Source organism: Tursiops truncatus, chromosome 11, assembly GCF_011762595.2.
Source record: "Tursiops truncatus isolate mTurTru1 chromosome 11, mTurTru1.mat.Y, whole genome shotgun sequence".
Taxonomy (NCBI): Eukaryota; Metazoa; Chordata; class Mammalia; order Artiodactyla; family Delphinidae; genus Tursiops; species Tursiops truncatus.
In genome coordinates, this window is record NC_047044.1 from 62,289,135 (window position 1) to 62,310,247 (window position 21,113).

General features: G+C 38.0%; 1 protein-coding gene across 1 annotated transcript in view; it reads left to right on the forward strand.

Moving 5' to 3' along the window:
• Window positions 1-687: 687 nt before the first annotated feature.
• The window catches only part of FAM186A (family with sequence similarity 186 member A), a 50,686-nt gene continuing 30,260 nt past the window's right edge, over window positions 688-21,113 (forward strand). The window contains 4 exon segments of the mRNA XM_073789293.1: window positions 688-738; window positions 11,634-11,853; window positions 12,851-12,982; window positions 12,985-13,017. Coding sequence (XP_073645394.1) covers window positions 688-738; window positions 11,634-11,853; window positions 12,851-12,982; window positions 12,985-13,017 — 436 coding nt within the window.

The window sequence follows — 21,113 nt, forward strand, 5'->3', positions numbered from 1 at the left end:
CGTGGTATAAAACAACAGATACCTAGTCTCTCACAAGTCTAAAGGTCAGAAATGCTAGAGGTCTGAAATCTGCATCACTGGGCTGAAGTCCAGATATCAGCAGGGCTGCTCTCTCTCCGGACTCTGAGAATCCATTCCTTGTCTCTTGCAGTTTCTGGTAGCTGCTGGCATTCCTTGTCTGTGGCCACAAATCACTCCAGACTCCAAGGCCAGCAGGTTCAAATCTCTCTCTGCTCCATCTTCACTTTGAACCTTCTCTTCTGTATGTGTCTGTAAAATTTTGTCCCTCTTCCTCCCTTTTATAAGGACACTTTGTGATTGCAATAGGGCACTCCTGGATAATCCAGAATAACCTCTCCACCCCAAGATCGTTAATTTAAACACATCTTCAAAGACCCTTTTTCCATATAAAGTAACTTTTACACATTCTAGGGATTATGACCTGATACTGAAGTGGAGTAAGACCCTGTGGGGCCCTCTCTGTTACAAATCCTTTCCGTGTCCCCGTTTCTTACTTGCAGGCAAAGTCTTCAACCTCCTCGACCTTCCCTGAGTTCTAAAGGGCAGATTCAAATAGTTGCTAATCAGGGAAGGGAGGGAATGCAGAAGCAAAGGAGGAGCAGTCAAGAAACAACAGTGCAGCCTTGGGGCAGTGTCCTGGTTCCTCTGCAAGGAATATACGTAACAATGCCTTTGAGTTCTTCTGCAGGTACTAAGGCCTCCACCCAGGTTATGATGGTAACTTCAGGCTGAACACAAGATTCCTAGAGCACCATACTGTTGCCTCACCACCAACCTAATCAGAAGAGAGTCACACACCCTGCAGCCCTCACCCCCAATTTTGCCTGTAAAAACTTATCTCCCCAAACCATTGGAGAGTTGTGGGTTTCTGAGCAGGAGCCACCCATTCTCCTTGCTTGGCCCTGCAATAAACCTTTCTCTGCTCCAAACTCCGACATTTAGATTTGTTTGGCCTCACTGTGAAGGAACTTGTGTTCGTTAACAATATCTTTGGGGGATGGGGACATCATTCAGCTTACTACAGTGTTAAAAGTATAGAGATTAAAATTCAGGATAGTATTTATCTCTGGGCATTGGGAAAGGGATGCAATTGATATGGGGAACACAGGAGACTTTAAAGATTTTCTGTTTTTTCAACTGGAGAATAGGTACACTGTGTTCATTTTGCTATTGCTATTATCTGCTTCTCATGTTCTATCCTGCTCCAGGTTACGGTGCTTTCTCTACCCTTCTTCTTACTTTGACCCTTTCACCCCTCTGGCATATAGTAAGCACTTAATAACCTGGTAGCATCTAAAGTGTTTACCATGTTACCTATGGTAAAAGTTTATTTACAGATTATCTCATTTAATTCCCATGATAATTCAACATGGATAAGTATTACTATTAATCCTATTTCACGGATGGGAAACTGAGACTATTTGAGGCCTGCCTAAAGGTCATAGTTGTTACACTGTGGTGGATCTGAATCAAATCCAGGTAGTGTGGGATTTCCTGGTGGTGCAGTGCTTGGGAATCCACCTGCCAATGCAGGGGATACGGGTTTGATCCCTGGTCCGGGAAGATCCCACATGCTGCAGAGAACTAATCCCGTGTACCACAACTACCGAGCCAGAGTGCTGCAACTGCTGAAGCCTGTGTGCCTAGAGCCTCTGTTCCGCAACAAGAGAAGCCACCACAATGAGAAGCCCGTGCACCACAACAAAGAATAGCCCCTGCTCACCAAAACTAGAGAAAGCCCGCTCACAGCAATGAAGACCCAACGCAGCCAAAAAAATTTAAAAATTAAAAAAATAAAATAAAATCCAGGTAGTCTGATTCTACTGCCTGTAACTTTGTTTTTTTAATTAAGGTAAAATTCCCACTTTTGGTATACTGTTCAAGAGTTTTGACAAAGACATGTCATCACCATCAAAATTCAGATTTAAAACAATTCTGTCTCCTCGAAAAATCCCCTTATGCCCTTTTGTGGCCAACCTCTCCCTGGCTGATAGACCCCTGAAGCCATTAGTTTTCTGTCCTTATAGTTTTCCCTTTCCTGAATGCTACACAAAGGGAATCATACCCTACATCATTTGAATCTGTCTTAGCATAAAGCATGCATTCACTAGTTGAAGGATATTGAGGTTGTTTCCAGTTTGGAGCAATTACAAGTAGAGTCACTACAAACATTCATGTATAAATTCTTGTATAAACATAAGTTTTCATCTCTTGGCTAAATACCTAGGAATGGTATGCTAGATCGTATGGTAGCATACGTTTACAAAAAACTGCCTGTTATCTTAAATAGCTTTCCTATTTTGCATTCCTACTGGGAAAGTATGAGTTCCAGTTGCTCTACATCCTTGTCTGTGCTTAGAATTGTCATCATTTGTTTAGATCTTCTTTGATTTCTTTCATCAATGCTTTGTAATTTTCAATGCACAGATCTTGCACTTGTTAGATTTGTACTTAAGTATTTCATATTTTTAGTGTTAATTGCAAATGGTACTGTTTTATTAAATTTCAATTGTTTATTGCTAGTGTATAGAAACATGGTTTTGATTTTTGTATACTGGAAGCTCTTTTTTATAGATTCTTTGGGAGTTTTTACACAGACAGTTTTTTGTTTGTTTGATTTTTGGTTTGTTTTTGTTTTTGTTTGGTCTGTAAATACAAACCTTTTATTTCTCCCTTTCCAATGAATATTCTTTTATTTCCTTTTCTTACTTTATTGCATTGGGTAGGACCTTAATACAAGATTGAATGAAAATGAATCCTTAGAGCAATTTAGACTTTCACCATTAAGTATAATCCTAGCTGTAAATTTTTTGTAAATGTTCTTCATCACGTTGGGGAAGTTATCCTCTATTCCTAGTTTGCTACAGAATTTTTTTTAAAATCATGAATGAATGTTGTCAGCTGCTTTTTCTGCATCTATTGAGATGATCATATGTTTTTTCTTATTTAGACTATTGATATGGTGACTTACATTTATTAATTTTCCAGTTTTGAATCAACCTTGTGTTCTAGGAATAAACCCCACTTATTCATAATGTTTTCTTTCTAGTCCATTGTTTGATCTAATTTCTAATATTTTGTTAAGCATTTTTGTGACTGTGTTCATAAAGAATATTGACATATAGTTTATTTTCTTATGTCTTTGTCTGATTTGGGTATCAGGATAATGCTGGCCTCAAAGGATAAGTTGGGAAATGTTCTTTCCTGTTCAGTTTTCTGGAAGAATTTATGAGCAGTTGGTTAGTTCGTAATGTTATTTTTCATCACTTGACCTAGCAAAGTTTGACTCTGCTCTCCTGTATACCTGACTTAAATTACTGGCTGCAACTGGATCATCTGTTTCTTATTGCAATATTTCCAGCACTTAACATCTGATTACTCCTTATTTTAATTTAAAAAAAGTTTTTGTCTAATTTTAATTGTGGTAGAACGCACATAACATAAATTTTATCATCTTAATCATTTTTAAGTATATAGGTCAGTAGTATTAAGTATAATCACATTGTTATGCAATCAACCTCCAGAACATTTTCATCTTTTTTTTTTTGGCCCCACTGCACAGCCCTTGGCAGTGAGAGCACGGAGTCCTAACCACTGGACTGCCAGGGGATTCCCCCAGAACTTTTTCATCTTGCAAAACTAAAACTCTACACCTATTAAACAAACCCTATTTCCCTCTTCCCTTTAGCCTCTGGAAACCACCATTTTACTTGTTTCTATAAATTCTACCATTCTAGATATCTCATATTAGTGAAATCATACAGTATTTGTTTTTTATGACTGGCTTATTTCACTTAGTTTAATGTCTTAAGGTTTATCCATGTACCATGTGTCAGAATTTCTTTCCTTTTTAAGGCTGAATAACATTTCAATGTATGTATATACCACATCTTGTTATCCTTTCAGCTGTTAATGCACACTTGGGTTGCTTCTATCTCTTGGCTATTGTGAATAATGCTACTATGAACACAGGTGTACTAAGATCTCTTAGGGACCCTGTTTTCAATTATTTCAGGTATATACCCAGAAGTAAAATTGCTGGATCATATGGTAATTCTATTTTTAATATTTTGAGGAACTGCTATACATTTTCCATAGTGGCTGTATCATTTTGTATTCCCACCAATAGTGCACAAGAGTTCCAATTTTCACATCCTTGCCAACATTTATTTTCTATTTTTCTCTTGTTTGTTTGTTTTTGATAGTAGCCATCTGTATGGGTGTGAAGTGGTATCTCATTATGGTTTTGATTTGCATTTCCCTAATGATTAGTGATGTTGAGCTTTTTTTCATATATCTGTTGGCCATTTTATATATCTTCTTTGAATGTCTATTCAAGTCCTTTGCCCATTTTTGAATTGGGTTATTTATTTATTTGATGTTGAGAGTTTATTTTTAAATAAGTTCTTTTTAATATTTATTTATTTGATTGCTCTGGGTCTTAGTTGCAGCACATGGGCTCCTTAGTTGTGGCATGTGAACTCTTAGTTGCAGCATGCGTGTGGGATCTAGTTCTCAGATCCCACAGTGGATTTGACCAGGGATCGAACCTGGGCCCCCTGCATTGGGAGCATGGAGTCTTATCCACTGTGCCACCAGGGAAGTCCCAAGAGTTCTTTATATATTGTGGATATTAACCCTTCATTAGATATATGATTTGCAAAAATTTTTTTCACTCTATAGGTTACCTTTTCACTTTGTTGTGTCCTTTGATGCACAAGTTTTAAATTTTGATTTAGACCAATCTATCTATTTTTACTTTTATTGCCTGTACTTTTGGTGTCCTATCTAAGAAATCATTGCCAAATCCAACGTCATGAAGCTTTTCTCTCTACATTTCCTCTGTATTATAGTTTTAGGTCTTATGCTTAGGTTTTTGATCCATTTTGAGTCAATTTTTGTATATAGTATAAGATAAGGGTCCAACTTCATTCTTGCATGTGGGTATCCAGTTTTCCCAATATCATTTGTTGACAGATTGTCCTCTCCCATTGAATGGTCTTGGCACTCTTGTCAAAAATTATTTGGCCATATATGCAAAAGTTTATTTCTGGGCTCTGTATTCTATTCTACTGGTCTATATGTCTTTTATGACAGTATGCTATTTTAATTATTGTAGATTTATAGTAATATTGAAAATGAGAAGTATGAGGTCTCCAATTTTATTCTTCTTTTTCAAGATGGTTTTGGGTATTTGGGGTACCTTGAGATTCCACATGAATACTAAAGATGGATTTTTCTATTTCTGCAAAAAACACCATTGGGGTTTTGTTAGGGATTGTACTGTCTGTAGATTGGTTCAGTAGTACTGATGTTTTAACATTGTCTTTCATCTCCTTGGTTAAGTTTATTATGAGTATTTTATTCTTTTGATGCTACTGTAAGTAGAAATGTTTTCTCAATTTCCTTTTCAGATTGTTAACTGTTAGTGTATAACAACACAACTGATTTTTAAAAATTCAATTTATTTAAACTAAACTAAAAAAAGAAATAGTTCACCCATTTTTCACACTGTCCCTACCCCTACCTTTGGTAACCACCAAACTGTTCTCTGTAGCTATGAATTTAGTTTTATTTTAGATTGCACGTATAAGAAAGATCATACCGTATTTGTGTTTCTCTGTCTCACTTATTTCACTTAGCATAATGCATTCAAAGTCCATCCATGTTGTTGTAAATGGCAAAACTTCATTCTTTTCTGTGGTTGAATAATATTCCATTGTATATTTATGTATGCTTGGTTTGTTTCCATATCTTGGCTATTGTAAATAATGCTACAGTGAACATGGGAGTGCAAATATCTTTTCTAATTAGTATTTTTATTTTCTTCAGATAAATACCCAAAAGTGGAATTGCTGAATCATATGGTAGCTCTATTTTTAATCTTTTGAGGAAACTCCATTTTGTTTTCCATAGTAGCTGCACCAATTTACATTCCCACCAACAGTGCACAAGGGTTCCCTTTTCTCCACATCCTTGCCAACACTAAGAAGTGTTGTTAATTTTAGTCTTTTTGATAATAGCCATTCTGACAGGTATGAGGTACATTTCGTTGTGGTTTTGATTTGCATTTCCCTGATGATTAATAATGGTAGAGCATCTTTTCATGTACCCATTGGCCATCTGTATGTCTTCGTTGGAAAAATGTCTATGCATATCTTCAGTCCATTTTTCTAATCAGATTGGTTGGGTTTTTGCTATTGAGTTGTATGAGTTCTTTACATATTTTGAATATTAGCCCCTTATCAGATATATGATTTGCAAATATTTTCTCCCATTTGGTAGGTTGCTTTTTCATTTTGTTGATGGTTTCCTTTGCTGTGCAGAAGCTATTTATTTATTTAGGCTGCACCAGGTCTTAGTTGAGGCACTTGGGATCTTCGTTGCAGCATATGAGATCTTTTAGTTGCAGCATGCGGACTTCTTAGTTGCGCATGCAGACTCTTAGCTGTGTCATGTGGTCTCTTAGTTGTCGTATGCATGTGGGATCTAGTTCCCTGACTGGGGATTGAACCCAGACCCCCTGCATTGGGAGCATGGAGTCTTACCTACTGGACCACCAGGGAAGTCCCCAGAAGCTTTTTAGTTTGAGGTCGTACCACTTGTTTATTTTTGCTTTTTTTACCTTTGCTATTGGTGTCAAATCCAAAAAATTATCACCAAGAGCAATGTCAAGGAGATCATTACCTATGTTTTCTTCCGGAATTTTTATAGTTCCAGGTCTTACATTCAAGTCTTTCATCCATTTGTAGTTAATTTTTATGTACGGTATAAGATAGAAATCCAGTTTCACTCTTTTGCATGTGGCTGTCCAATTTTCCCAGCACCATATATTGAAAAGACTTTCCTTTCCCCACTGTATATTCTTGGTTCCTTTTTTTTTTTTTTTTTTTAATAATTTTGGCTGCCTTAGGTCTTTGTTGCTGCACGCGGGCTTTTCTCTAGTTGCGGTGAGTGGGGGCTACTCTTTGTTGCGGTGCACGGGTTTCTCATTGTGGTGGATTCTTTTGTGGCAGAGCACGGGCTCTAGGCACGTGGGCTTCAGTAGTTGTGGCTCACAGGCTCAGTAGTTGTGGCTTGTGGGCTCTAGAGCACAGGTTCAGTAGCTGTGGCGCACGGGTTTAGTTGCTCTGCGGCATGTGGGATCATCCCGGACCAGGGCTCGATCCCACGTCCCCTGCATTGGCAGGCAGATTCTTAACCACTGCACCACCAGGGAAGCCCTTCTTGGTTCCTTTGTCATAAACTGATGATATGTGTGTGGGGGTTTATTTCCAGGCTCTCTTTACTGTTCCATTGATGTATGTGTCTATTTTTATGCTGATATCATACTGTTTTAATTTCTATAGCTTGTAATATTGTTTGAAATCAGGGAGCTTGATGCCTCCAGCTTTTGTCTTTTTTCTCAATATTGCTTTAGCTCTTCAGGGTCTTTTATGATTCCAAAAGAATCAAATTTTAGGATTTTTTGTTCTATTTCTGTAAAAAATTTCAGGATTTTTTCTTCTATTTTTAGGATTTTTTGTTCTATTTCTGTAAAAAATGTCATTGGAATTTTGAAAAGGATTGTATTCAATCTGTAGGTTGCTTTGGGTAGTATAGATATTTTAACAATATTAATTCTCGCAGTGTATGAGCATGAAATACTTTTCCATGTGTGTCTTCTTCAATTTCTTTCATTAATGTCTTGTAGTTTCCAATATACACGTCTTTCACCTCCTTGGTTAAATTTAGTCTCAGGTATTTTATTCTTTTTGATGAAGTTGTAAATGGGATTACTTTCTTAATTTCTCTTTCTGATAGTTCATTATTAGTATATAGAAAACTAAACATTTTTGTGTATGATTTTGTATCCTGCAACTTTCATGAATTCATTTATTTGTTTTAACAGGTTTGGGTTGTTGTTGTTGTTTCTGTTGTTTTTTGATGGAAACTTTTTTTTTTGGCTGTGTTGGGTCTTCGTTGCTGCACACAGGCTTTCTCTAGTTGTGGTGAGCAGGGGCTACTCTTCGTTACAGTGGGCTTCTCATTGCAGTGGCTTCTCTTTTGTGGAGCATGGGCTCTAGGCATGCAAGCTTCAGTAGTTGTGGCACACGGGCCCAGTAGTTGTGGCTTGTGGGTTCTAGAGCACAGCCTCAGTAGTTGTGGTGCACAGGCTTAATTGCTCCATGGCATGTGGACTCTTCCTGGACCAGGGATCGAACCCATGCCCCCTGCATTGGCAGGTGGATTCTTAACCACTGCACCACAAGGGAAGTCCCTTTTGATGGAATCTTTAGAGTTTTCTATATATAAGATTATATCATCTGCAAACAAATATAATATTTCCTCCTTCTCAATATGGATGTCTTTTATTTCTTTTTCTTTTTTAAAATATTTATTTATTTTTGGCTGTGTTGAGTCTTTGCTGCTGCGGGTGGGCTTTCTCTAGTTGCGGCGAGTGGGGGCTACTCTTCGTTGCTGTGCGCAGGCTTCTCTTGTTGTGGAGCACAGGCTTTAGGTGCACGGGCTTCAGTAGTTGTGGCATGCAGGCTTCAGTAGTTGTGGCACGCAGGTTCAGTAGCTGTGGCTCACAGGTTCTAGAGCACAGGCTTAGTAATTGTGGTACACAGGCTATGTTGCCCCACAACATGTGGGATCTTCCCAGACCAGGGATTGAACCCGTGTCCCCTGCATTGGCAGGTGGATTCTTAACCACTGCACCACTAGGGAAGTCCCTATTTCTTTTTTCTTGCCTAATTACTCTGGCTAGGGCTTCCAGTAATATGTCAAACAGAACTGGTAAGAGTGGGCATCCTTGCCTTGTTCCTAATCTTAGAGGAATAATTTTCAGATTTTCACTTTTCAGTATGATGTTAGCTGTGGGCTTGTCATATATGGCATTTATTATTTTGAGGTATGTTCCCTCTATACCTGTTTTGTTGAAGTTTTCATCATGAAAGGGTGCTGAATTTTGTCACATGCTTATTCTGCATCAATTGAGATGATCATATGATTTTTTTCCCCTTCCTTTTGTAAATTTGGTATATTTCATTCATTTATTTTCACATGTTGAACCATTTTTGCATCTCTTGAATAAACCCCACGTGGTCATGGTATATAATTCTATTAATGTGCTGTTTAATTCTGTTTGCTAGTATTTTGTTGAGGATTTTTGCAACAATGTTTAGAGATGTTGGTCTGTAGTTTTTTTGTTTTTTCTGTTTTGCAGTATCTTTATCTGACTTTGGTATGAGGGTAATTCTGACCACAAAGAATGAGTTGAGAAAGGTTCCTTTCTCTTCAATTTTCTGGGAGAATTTATGAGAAGTTGGTGATACTTTTTCTTTAATCACCATGCTGTGTGTTAGTTTGTAATGTTATTCTTCATCACGGCTTATCAAACTTTGTCTCTGCTCTCCTGTATTTCTGATAATTTGCTGCAACTGCATTACCTATTTCTGATTGCAGTATTTCCAGCACCTAACATTTGATTACTCTTTTTTTTTTTTTTTTTTGCGGTACGCGGGCCTCTCACTGTTGTGGCCTCTCCCATTGTGGAGCACAGGCTCCAGACGCACAGGCTCAACAGCCATGGCTCACGGGCCCAGCCACTCCACGGCATGTGGGATCCTCCCGGACCGGGACACGAACCCGCGTCCCCTGCATCGGCAGGCGGACTCTCAACCACTGCGCCACTAGGGAAGCCCTGATTACTCTTTTGACATGGTGATTTGGCTTGCAAAATCCAAATCTTAATGTTATTGTAAGGAGTGTAGAGAGAGTTCAGTTTGTCTGAAGCCAAACTGAGCGAGTAATTGATAAATTTGGAAACGATGGAGCAGTGATTCTCCATCTATCAGATTTACCATTCCCTTTTAAAATATTTTTAACATACCTTTGTTCCTCTGAAGTGAAATTCATAGATAAAATATCTATACTGATACTTTAAAAAATTAATATGTGAGCGTAAATATAAGTGCTAATTTATAATAACATGCATTTCAATGTGTAAATTCTAGGTCAAACTTCACTAGAAGACATAACAAAGTAGTAGATAGAGGCTTGCATCCTTATGTAGAATTAAAATAAATATGAAAGCTACAAATACAGGCTGATACAAATGCAGGTTTATTGTACTGGCACTACATACTATTAGCAGTAGTGCCTTGCTAGTTGGTACTATGGTGTTTCAGAATGGTGAAATTTTATTGGAGAAATTCTAAAGAATATTTTCCTTTGATTTACAAAATATTTGCATTCCTGGAAATTTCAGTAAGCAATGAAACTTTGTAAAAAATTATTCTGCATTTATACTTTAAAAAGAGTAAGTTTCTAGGCTCAGATAATTATAAACAGATTTTTTTAAAACCTATGTGAATATCCCATGGGACAGTCAAAATTTATGCAGGACGGACCAATTCTTTAACATGTGTACTGTCCATTGCACCGTTGGGTGGGCTGGCACCCCTTACTTAGCACCTTTTACTAAATACAATAAATCTTCCCTCCCATTCATTGTTACAACCAAAAATGCTTCCACAAATTTCTTTTTTAAGTTATTTATTTATTTAGGCTGCGTTGGGTCTTCATTGCTGCGTGCAGGCTTTCTCTAGTTGTGGTGAGCGGGAGCTACTCTTTGTAGGGGTGCACGGGCTTCTCGTTGCAGTGGCCACTCTTGTTGTGGAGTGTGGGCTCTAGGCATGTGGAGTTCAGTAGTTGCAGTGTGTGGGCTCTGTAGTTGTGGCTCGCCGGCTCTAGAGCGCAGTCTCAGTAGTTATGTCGCATGGGCTTATTTGCTTCGCGGCATGTGGGATCTTCCCCGACCAGGGATGGAACCCGTGTCCATTGCATTGGCAGGCAGATTCTTAACCACTGCGCCACCAGGGAAGTCCCCACAAATTTCTAAATGCCCATATGAGGCAGTAATTACCCCCACTGAGAATTTGCTGATAGATTCTTGAGGAGGGGAAATAATGAAGTAGAAGTCATGTTGTGGAATATTCTGATAGCTGCTTTCCAGGTGTAAGCGTTGATTAAAAAAAGAAAAAGAAGTAACTTCCTTTAATTAATTAGTAATTAATTAGTTTGTTTACAGCAGCCACAGTTTATAAGGTATTTCACACATCTTACGCGTCTCACATCAACTATAAACTCAGCATCTCCGTTATTTTACAGATGAGTCAGGGCAGCTCAGAATTGTTAAGTGATTTATTAAAAGTCATTTTAATGAGAGAGCTAGAGTTGGAGTCCAGATATGGTTTCAGACCCAATATTCTTTTCATTATATCATAGCAATGCTAGGATGAAGGCAGAGAAAAAAAATTTAAGAGGAAAATCTGAGACTCAGAGAAAAACTGGAATTAGGGGACTTCCCTGGTGGTCCAGTGGTTAAGACTCCATGCTTCCACTGCAGGGGGGTGTGGATTTGATCCCTGGTCAGGAAACTAAGATCTCACATGCCACGCAGCCAAAAACAAACAAACAAAAGACAACAACAACAAAAAACTAGAATTGGCAGGCCTTTGATTAGACAGCTCTATAGTGACTGTCACTGACATTCTGGGAAGAAAGGTGGTCAAAGCTTACTGTCAGAGGATTTATTAATATATTGCCCCTTCTTATTCTTATAGGACCTTAATATGCAGCTGGGTGACATCATGCAGAATGTGCAGTAGATAATAATAAATCACTATACTATGGATGAGAATGTGCACTCTGGAAGGAAAATATCCCTTACAGAACATAAGAAATAGAGAGCAAGTTTGCTGGAGAAAATAGTTACTTGTGCCAAGACTGCTGAAATTAAAGAAAAGACTCTTGTCTACATTCTGGCCTGGTTGGAAGAATGGAGTAAGTTTCCAGAAGTGATTTAAAGTTAATGAAAAAGCTAGAGAATGGAATTATAAGCAAATTATGAAGGATTAGAAGAAGACTAAACAAGAAAAGACTAAGGTGGTTATTTAGAGAACAGGTGCTCTCTGTTCCAGGAAGAATAGAATAAGGAAAATATAAGCTCGCTCACTTAGTACCAGCTATTCTGGCCTCCTTGCTTTTCTTCAAGCATGCCAGCATTCTCCTGCCCAGTGTCCTTATGCTTCCTAGTCCCTTGCCTGGAACATTTTCCATCAGGTAGCCACATGGCTCATTCTCTGCTTATATTTCTCTTTAAAATGAGGTGTTCTCTGACCATCCCCATTCTCTACCCACTGGCACTGTCCATTATTCTTTACTCTTCTTTATTTTTGTCTATAGCATTTCTTACCATCTGACATACTTTATAATTAATGTGTCTTTAAAAAATTTTTTGTCTGTGTCCTTTCACTAGAATGTAAATAGTATGAAATTAGGGAATTTGTTTTATTCAATGCTGTATCTTCAGGATCTAGAACAGTACATGACAGAGGAGACACTGGTTGAATGAAAGAATGAATAAGCTAAGAATACAAAAAAGAGAAATTTCATTTAGTTACAAGAAATCTCATGTAACAGGGGTTATAAAATACTAGAAAACTTACCAAAGGAGTTAATTGGGGTTTAGATCCCCAATATTAAAGCACATGTTCACATTTTAGATATCCCCATCCCTGAAGTCAGGGAACTAACAAATTAGACACCTTTCAACCATATTTTAACCATATTTTCATGGCCAAGGCTTATTGTTCGGCCTTCTATTCCAAGTTTCTCTTTTTAAATTTCTTCATAGAGAGAAGCCTCAGAATAGAAATAATTATGAGATACCTATATTTCCCAATACTACAATATTGAATAGGTAGCCAATATTATAAGCCTATATGGTTATAATTATTTATTTTTCTGCACAAAAGTAATTTTTTTTACTCTCTTCAAGATGTCATTTTGTCTGAGATGACTACAATTGATATTGATGAACACCACCACTGTATAGCACAAATGGAGATGTTACCAGAAACGCTCAAAGCTATCGAGAGCAATGTCAAGCTACTGAGCAGAATTAGTACATCTTTGAAGAAAAGAAGAAACAAAAGAAAAAATGAGGTAAGAGTGCTCTAAGACTTTGAAAATAGATTTGACTTTTTCTAAAAAAGAGCTTTATAATTTACGTACCATAAAATTTACCCACGATAATTGTACAATTCAATGACTTTTAATAAATTTAGAGTTGTGCAACTATCACCACAATCTAACTTTAGAACTTTTTTATCATCCCCCAAAGATCTCTCAGGCCCATTTGCAGTCAATCCTCATTCCCACCCACAGCCCCAGACAACCACTAATCTCTTTTCTGTCTCAATAGATTTGCCTTTCCTGGACATTTCATGAAGTGGAATCATATTTTATGTAGTCTTTTATGTCTGGTGTCTTTCATTTAGCATAATGTTTTTGAGGTTCAGCCATGTTATAGGATGTATCAGTAGTTTCTTCCTTTCTATTGCCAATTGTACACCATTGTTTGCATATACCAAACTTTGTTTATCCATTTACCAGTGCATGGACATTTGCATTGCTCCCACTTTTTGGCTTTTATGAATAATGCTGCTATGAACACACATGTATAAGTTTTTGTGTGGACATAAAATTTCATTTCTTTTTCGAGATACCTAGGAGTAGAATTTCTATGTCATTTATTTATCTATTGCTGGTAAACTTATGTTTAACTTTTTAAGAAATTGTTAACTGATTTCCCAAGTGACATCACCATTGCAATTTCCATCAGCAGTGTATTACGGTTCGTTTCTTCACATCCTCAACAACACTTGTCATTGTCTGTCTTTTTTATTATAGCCTTTCTAATAAGTATGAAGTGATATCTCATTGTGTTTTTTTTTTTTTTTTTTTTTTTTGCGGTACGCGGGCCTCTCACTGTTGTGGCCTCTCCCGTTGCGGAGCACAGGCTCCGGACGCGCAGGCCCAGCGGCCATGGCTCACCGGCCCAGCCGCTCCGCGGCACGTGGGATCTTCCCAGACCGGGGCACGAACCCGTGTCCCCTGCATCTGGCAGGCGGACTCTCAACCACTGCGCCACCAGGGAAGCCCTCATTGTGGTTTTAATTTGCATTTCCCTAATGATTAATGATGTTGAGTATTTTTTCATGTGCTTATTAGTCATTCCTATATCTGATGAAATGGCTATTCAAATACTTAGCCATTTTTATTATTGAGTTTTAAGAGTTCCTTATATATCCTGGATACAAGTCCTTTATCAGAAAAGTGATTTGCAAATGTTTTCTCCCATTCTGTGGCTTGTCTTTCATTTTCTTAATGGTGCCTTGAAACCCAAAAGTGTTTAATTTTGATGATGTTCCATCAATTTATCATTTTTTTCTTATATGGATCATGGTTTTAGTGTTGTATTATGAACTTGTATCAGTCAGAATTCAACCATGAGAGCAGAACCAGAAGGAGATTATATATAATCTATCTATCCATCTATCTATCACATTGCAATTGAGGAACATGCTCTGTATTATTTTAATTCTTTTAAATGTATTGGGACTTGTTTTATAGCCTAGCATATGAGCTATTCTGGAGAGTATTCCATGTGTTCTTGAGACGAATATATATCTGGTTGTTGTCAGGTGCAGTGTTTTATAGTTGGTTTATATTGTTGTTCTAGTCTTCTATGTATCTCTTTGCTGATTTTTCTATCTAGTTGTTCTATCCATTATTGAGAGCGGGATATTGAACTCTCCAATATTATTGTTATTTCTCTCTTTAATTCTGTCAGTTTTTTTGCTTCCTGTATTTGAAGGCTCTGTTGTTAGATGCACATATGTTTATAATTGTGTTAGCTTCCTGATGAACTGACCCTTTTATCATTATAAAATGTCTTCTGTTATCTCTAGAACTATTTTTTTTTCCTTAACGTTTATTTTGCCGGATATTAGTATAGTCTCTCTAGCTCCCCTGTCGTTACTGTTAGCAAGATTAAATCTAGGATGTGTTACTTATAGTTGGATCTTGTGGGCTTTTTTTAATTTTTAAATACAATATGGCAATCTCTGACTTTGGCTGGAGTGATTAATTCATATTTAATGTAATTATTGATATGGTTGGATATATACCTGCTATTTTGCTGTTTTCCATATGTCTCATATATCTTTTTCTTCTTCTATTCTTCTTTTACTGCCTTCTGTGTTAAACAGATATTTTATTTTTATTTTTATTTATTTTATTTTTAGCTGTGTTAGGTCTTCGTTGCTGCGTGCAGGCTTCCTCTAGTTGCAGCAAGCAGGGACTACTCTTCTTTGTGGTTTGCAGGCTTTTCATTGCGGTGACTTCTCTTGTTGCGGAGCACAGGTTCTAGGCACGTGGGCTTCAGTAGTTGTGCCGCACTGGCTCAGTAGTTGTGGCTCGTGGGCTCTAGAGCACAGGCTCAGTAGTTGTAGCACACGGGCTTACTTGCTCCATGGCATGTGGGATCTTCCGGGACCAGGGATCAAAGCCGTGTCCTGTGCATTGGCAGGTGGATCTTAACCACTGCGCCACCAGGGAAGTCCCCTAAACAGATATTTTCTAGTCTACCTTTTTTTTTTTTTGGTTTTTTTTTTTTGAAGTACGCGGGCCTCTCACCGTTGTGGCCTCTCCCGTTGCGGAGCACAGGCTCCGGACGCGCAGGCTCAGCGGGCATGGCTCACGGGCCCAGCCGCTCCACAGCATGTGGTATCCTCCCAGACTGGGGCACGAACCTGTGTCCCCTGCATCGGCAGGTGGACTCTCAACCACTGCGCCACCAGGGAAGCCCTAGTCTACCTTTTAATTCCATTTTTTCCTACATTTTTCGAGTAATTTTCTTAGTGGTTGTTCTAGGAACTGCATTATACACCTTAAATTACCACAATCTGCCAGAGATTAGTACTAACTTAATTTCAGCAAAATATAGAACCTTTGCTCCAATACCTCCATTCTCTTCCCCTCCTTTGTGCTTTGTCATACATATTACATATTTACGCATTATATGCCCAACAATATAGTTTTATAATTATTGTTATTTATTTATTTACTTATTTATTTTTGGCTGCGTTGGGTCTTCGCTGCTGCACGTGGGCTTTCTCTAGTTGCAGCAAGCGGGGGCTACTCTTCATTGCAGTGCACAGGCTTCTCAATGTGGTGGCTTCTCTTGTTGCGGAGCACAGGCTCTAGGCACGTGGGCTTCAGTGGTTGTGGAACGTGGGCTCAGTAGTTGTGGCACATGGGCTTAGTTGTGCCGAGGCATGTGGGATCTTCCTGGACCAGGGATTAAACCCATGTCCCCTGCATTGGTGGGAGTATTCTTAACCACTGCGCCACCAGGGAAGTCCATATAAATTATTGTTTTATATGATTGTCTTTTTAATTGACTAAGAGAGGAAAAAGAAAATAATATTTTTACCGTCTTTTAAATTTACTTACATATACTGGTGCTCTTTATTTCTTTGTGTGAAATTGCATTATCCTCTGGTGTCATTTTCTTTCAACCTAAAGGACTTCTTTACTATGTCTTGTAAGGCCAGTCTACCAGCACCAAGTCATTGCTTATCTGGCATTGTCTTCATTTCACATTCATTTTTTTCAGGCAGTTTTAGATTTAGAGAAAAATTGAGACTATAATAAAGTTCCATTTATCTCACCATACTTTATTATTATTAATATTTACATTAGTATGATGCATTTGCTATAATTAACAAACCAATATTGAGACATTATTAATTAAAGTTTGTAATTGATTAATAATTCCTTGTTTTTACCTAGTGTCCTTTTTCTGTTTCAGGAGCCCATCCAGGGTACCAGATTACATCTAGTTGCCATGTCTCCTTAGGCTTTCTTGGCTGTGACAATTTCTCAGATTTTTCCTTGTGTTTGATGTCCCTGATGGGTTTGAGGAGTACCAGTCAGGTGTATTGTAAAATGCCCCTCTATTGGAATTCATCTGATATTTTTCTCACATTTACCCTGGGGCTATGGGGTTTGGGGAGAAAGATCACAGAGGTAAAGTACTATTGTCACAATATCATTTCAAGGGTACATATTATCAAATGATTTATGACTCAGTGTTGACCTTGATCACCTAGCTAAAATAGTGCTTGTCAGGTTTCTCCACTGCAAAGTTAGTTTTTTCCTCATTTGCCATATTGTGCTCTTTAAAAGGAAGTCCATATGTGCAGCCCACATTTAAGGAATGGAGAGTTATGCGCCCCCTCCTCTAGGGTGGAGTATCTACATAAATTATTTGAACTTTTAAGCACAGGAGTCTGTCTCTTCTCTCCTATTTAGTAATTTATTAGATTATTTATTTATATCAAAATGAACTCACAGATATTTAATACTTTGGGTTATAAAACCTAATACTACTTTTATTTTCTTGCTCAAGTTCCAGCTTTGGCCATCAGAACCTCTTTCAGTTGGTTTTTGTGCCCCTTTCACATACCCGCGTCAATGTGGTTTATTCTATCTTTTATTTTTAGCACTTCCTTACTTTCTGGTACTTACAAGATGCTTCAGGTTCATCTTGAATATTTCCTGCCCCAGTTCCAGAATCTGTCATTTCTCCAAGGACTTCTGGTTCCTTTCATTAGAGAATAGTATTAAAAACCAAGATCTGGTTGCTATGTGTGGTCATTGCTACTAGGGTGTTATTTCTGTTTGGCCCTCTCATCTTTCTTTTTTTTCTTTTTTTTTTTTTTTGGCTTGTGGGGTCTTAGTTCCTTGACCAGGGATTCAACCTGGGCCCTTGGGAGTGAGAGCTTGGAGTTCTAACCACCGGAGCACCAGGGAATTCCCTTGGCCCTCTCATCTACAGAGCAAAAAAAATGTGTGCGTGTGCTGACCCATGAATATACACATATCTATAGACATTTATGTATATAATCATCTGTAACTACATTAAGCTAAACATGAGTTCTTGTCAATGTCTCTAACTCTAATTCACTATCACATGGATCATTCTAGCTCCCTCCCCTTGCTTATCAGTAAATTCCTACCCAAAACAGTGAGAAACCTGTTCCTACCATCTGCCATCCATTTACTTAATTGTTCAGTCCAGTATACATGTATAGCAGTATCAGAATTATTAACCCATACTCCCAAGGGAAACAACTTATCAACTACAGTACAGCCCTCATATGTAGTTCCTTTTGCCTTGGTCTTACAGAATCCTTTCATTTCCAGTTACTTAGGTCAGCAACACTCCCTCTTCCCCAGCACTGCCATTTCCTTCAGTGAGGTTGTGTCATACATTTCTAATATGGTTAGATTCTCATATCATAGTATGAATTCCTTCCTGGGATCCCCTTACCTCCTAGGTGGTTATTTTTAAAAATGTGCCTATGTAGTTTCACTCTTGGTACTGTAGAGTTCTGTAGGGTTTGACAAATGTATATTGTCATGTATCCACCATTACAGTATCATACAGAATAGTTTCTGCATCCTAAAAATCCCCTGTGTTTAATCCTTCCCCTCTCTCCAAGACTCTGGCAACCACTGCTTTTTTAGGGTCCCTATAGTTTTGACTTGTCAAGAATGTCATATAATTGGAATTATGCAGTATGTAGCTTTTCCAGACAGGTTTCTATCTCTTAGCAATACATATTTAAGTTTCCTCCATAACATTCTGTGGCTTAATAGATTATTTCTTTTTATTGCTGAATAATATTTCATTGTATAGATGTACCACAGTTTGTTTATCTCCCTATTGAAGGACATTTTGGCTGCTTCCAGGTTTTGGTGATTAAGAATAAAGCTACTATAAACATTCTCATGCAAGTATTTTGTGTGGACGTAAGTTTTCAAATTAACTGGGTAGATACCTAGAAGCATGATTGCTGAATCATATAAGACTACATTGGGACTTCCCTGGTGGTCCAGTGGTCAAGACTCCGTGCTCCCAATGCAGGCCCAGGTTCCATCCATGGTCAGGGAACTAAATCCCACATGCTGCAACTAAGAGTCCACATGCCACAACTAAGAAGTCTGCACACCGCAACAAAGATCCTGTGTGCCGTACCTAAGACCTGGCACAGCCAAATAAATAAATATTTGGAACTTCCCTGGTGGCGCAGTGGTTAAGAATCCGCCTGCCAACGCAGGGACACAGGTTCGATCCCTGGTCCGGGAAGATCCCACATGCCGCGGAGCAACTAAGCCTGTGCACAACAACTACTGAGCCTGCGCTCTAAAGCCCACGAGGCACAACTACTGAGCCCACGTGCCACAACTACTGAAGGCCGCGTGCCTAAAGCCTGTGCTCCACAACAAGAGAAGCCAGGAGAAGCCCGCGCACCACAACGAAGAGTATAGCCCCCACTCACCACAACTAGAGAAAGCCCATACATAGGAAAAAAGACCCCATGCAGGCAAAAATAAATAAATAATAGTAGTAAATTTTTTAAAGACTACATTATTTTGTAAGTAATTTTGTAAGAAACTTCCAAACTGTCTTCTCAAGTATCTGTACCATTTTTCATTCCCACCAGCAATAAACAAAAGTTCCAGTTACTCCATATCCTTGCGAGCATTGGTATTATCTGTTTTTTTAAAAATTTTAGATATTTTAATAGGTGTGCAACAGTATCTCACTGTAATTTCAATTCTCCAATGACAAGTGATATTGAGCATCTTCTCATATGCTTACTTGCTGTCAGTATATATTATTTCTTACCTTCATTAAAAATAAAGAGTTGTACATGCATGCTACTTTGAGAAGCATGTACTTATTTCAGTGAATGGATGTGACAGACATTCTGTAATGTATTTAGAGAAGAGTTTAAAAATACATGTATTAACTATGGATATATGAGTGTTCACTGAAAGCAACTTTGACAGGAGTGTTATTTCAGTGAATGGATGTGATAGCTCTTCCGTAATACATTTAGAGAAGTGTTTAAAAACATGCAATAATGATGGCTATGAGGGCTGTACATTCATGCTACTTTGGGAAGAGTGTTATTTCAGGGAATGGATGTCTTCACTTCTAGTAATCTAGCATCAAGTTTGCTGTGTTATTTTTGAAGAACAGTTTTGCTGGATATAGAATTCTTGGTTAATAGTATTATTCTTTCAGCACTTTGAATATACCATCCCACTGCCTTCTGCCTCAACTGTTTCCGATAAGAAGTGACCTGTTAAATTTACTGCGGTTCCCCTGTTCTAAATGGGTCTCCTTTGATTGTGATGAGTCATTTTTCTCTTTTTGCTTTAAAGATTCTCACTTTGTCTGGCTTTCAACAGTTTGACTATGATGTTCTAGGTATCGATCTTTCGGTATTTATCCCACTTAGAATTTGCTGAGCTTCTTGAACGTGTTGATTAATGTTTTTCATCAAATTTGGGATAATCTGGCCATTATTTCTTCAAATACTTTTAATGCCCCACTGTCTTCTTCTTCTGGGACTTCTATTGCTTGTACATTCGTATGCTTGATGGTATCTTACAAGTCTCTGAGGCTTTGTTCATTTTTCTTTATTCTTTTTCCTCCCTGTTCTTCAGAGTAGACAATCTCTAGTTATCTAGCATCAGGTTTGTTGGTTATTTTCTTCTGTAAGCTCAAACATGCTGTTGAGCCCTTTTGGTGAATTTTTCATTTCAGTTATTGTACTACTCAACTCCAATTTTTCCACTTGGTTTTCCAGTTTTCATCTCTTTAATGGTATGCTCTATTTGACGAGTAATTGTCATCATACTTTTATTTTAAAATATGGTTTCTTTTAGTTTTTTGGACATATTTATAACTGCTTCTTTTTTTCTAATAAGTCCAACATCTGCCCACTCCTCTCCCTGGTCCCTGAGACAATTTCTACTGACTGCTTTTCCTCCTGTGTATGGGTCACACTTTTCTGTTTCTTTGCATGCTTTTTTTAATGTTGAAAACTGGACATTTTAGGTAATATGTTGTAGCAACTCTGGATTTTGATTCTCCTTACAACCTCCAGAGTTTGTTTCTGTTGCCTTTTTGGTTTGTTTTTTAGTGACTTGTCTGGACTAATTTGGTGGAGTCTGTATCCCCCACAGTGGGCAGCCAGTGATATCTCTGCTCAGTTGTATTTTTTTGTTTGTTTATTTTTATTTTTAAGCCTGAATTTTAGCGGTTACTTTTGGGTCAGCATAGCTTAGTGGTCAGTCAATGATTAGTCAATCGTTAATTAATCCAGATTGATCCA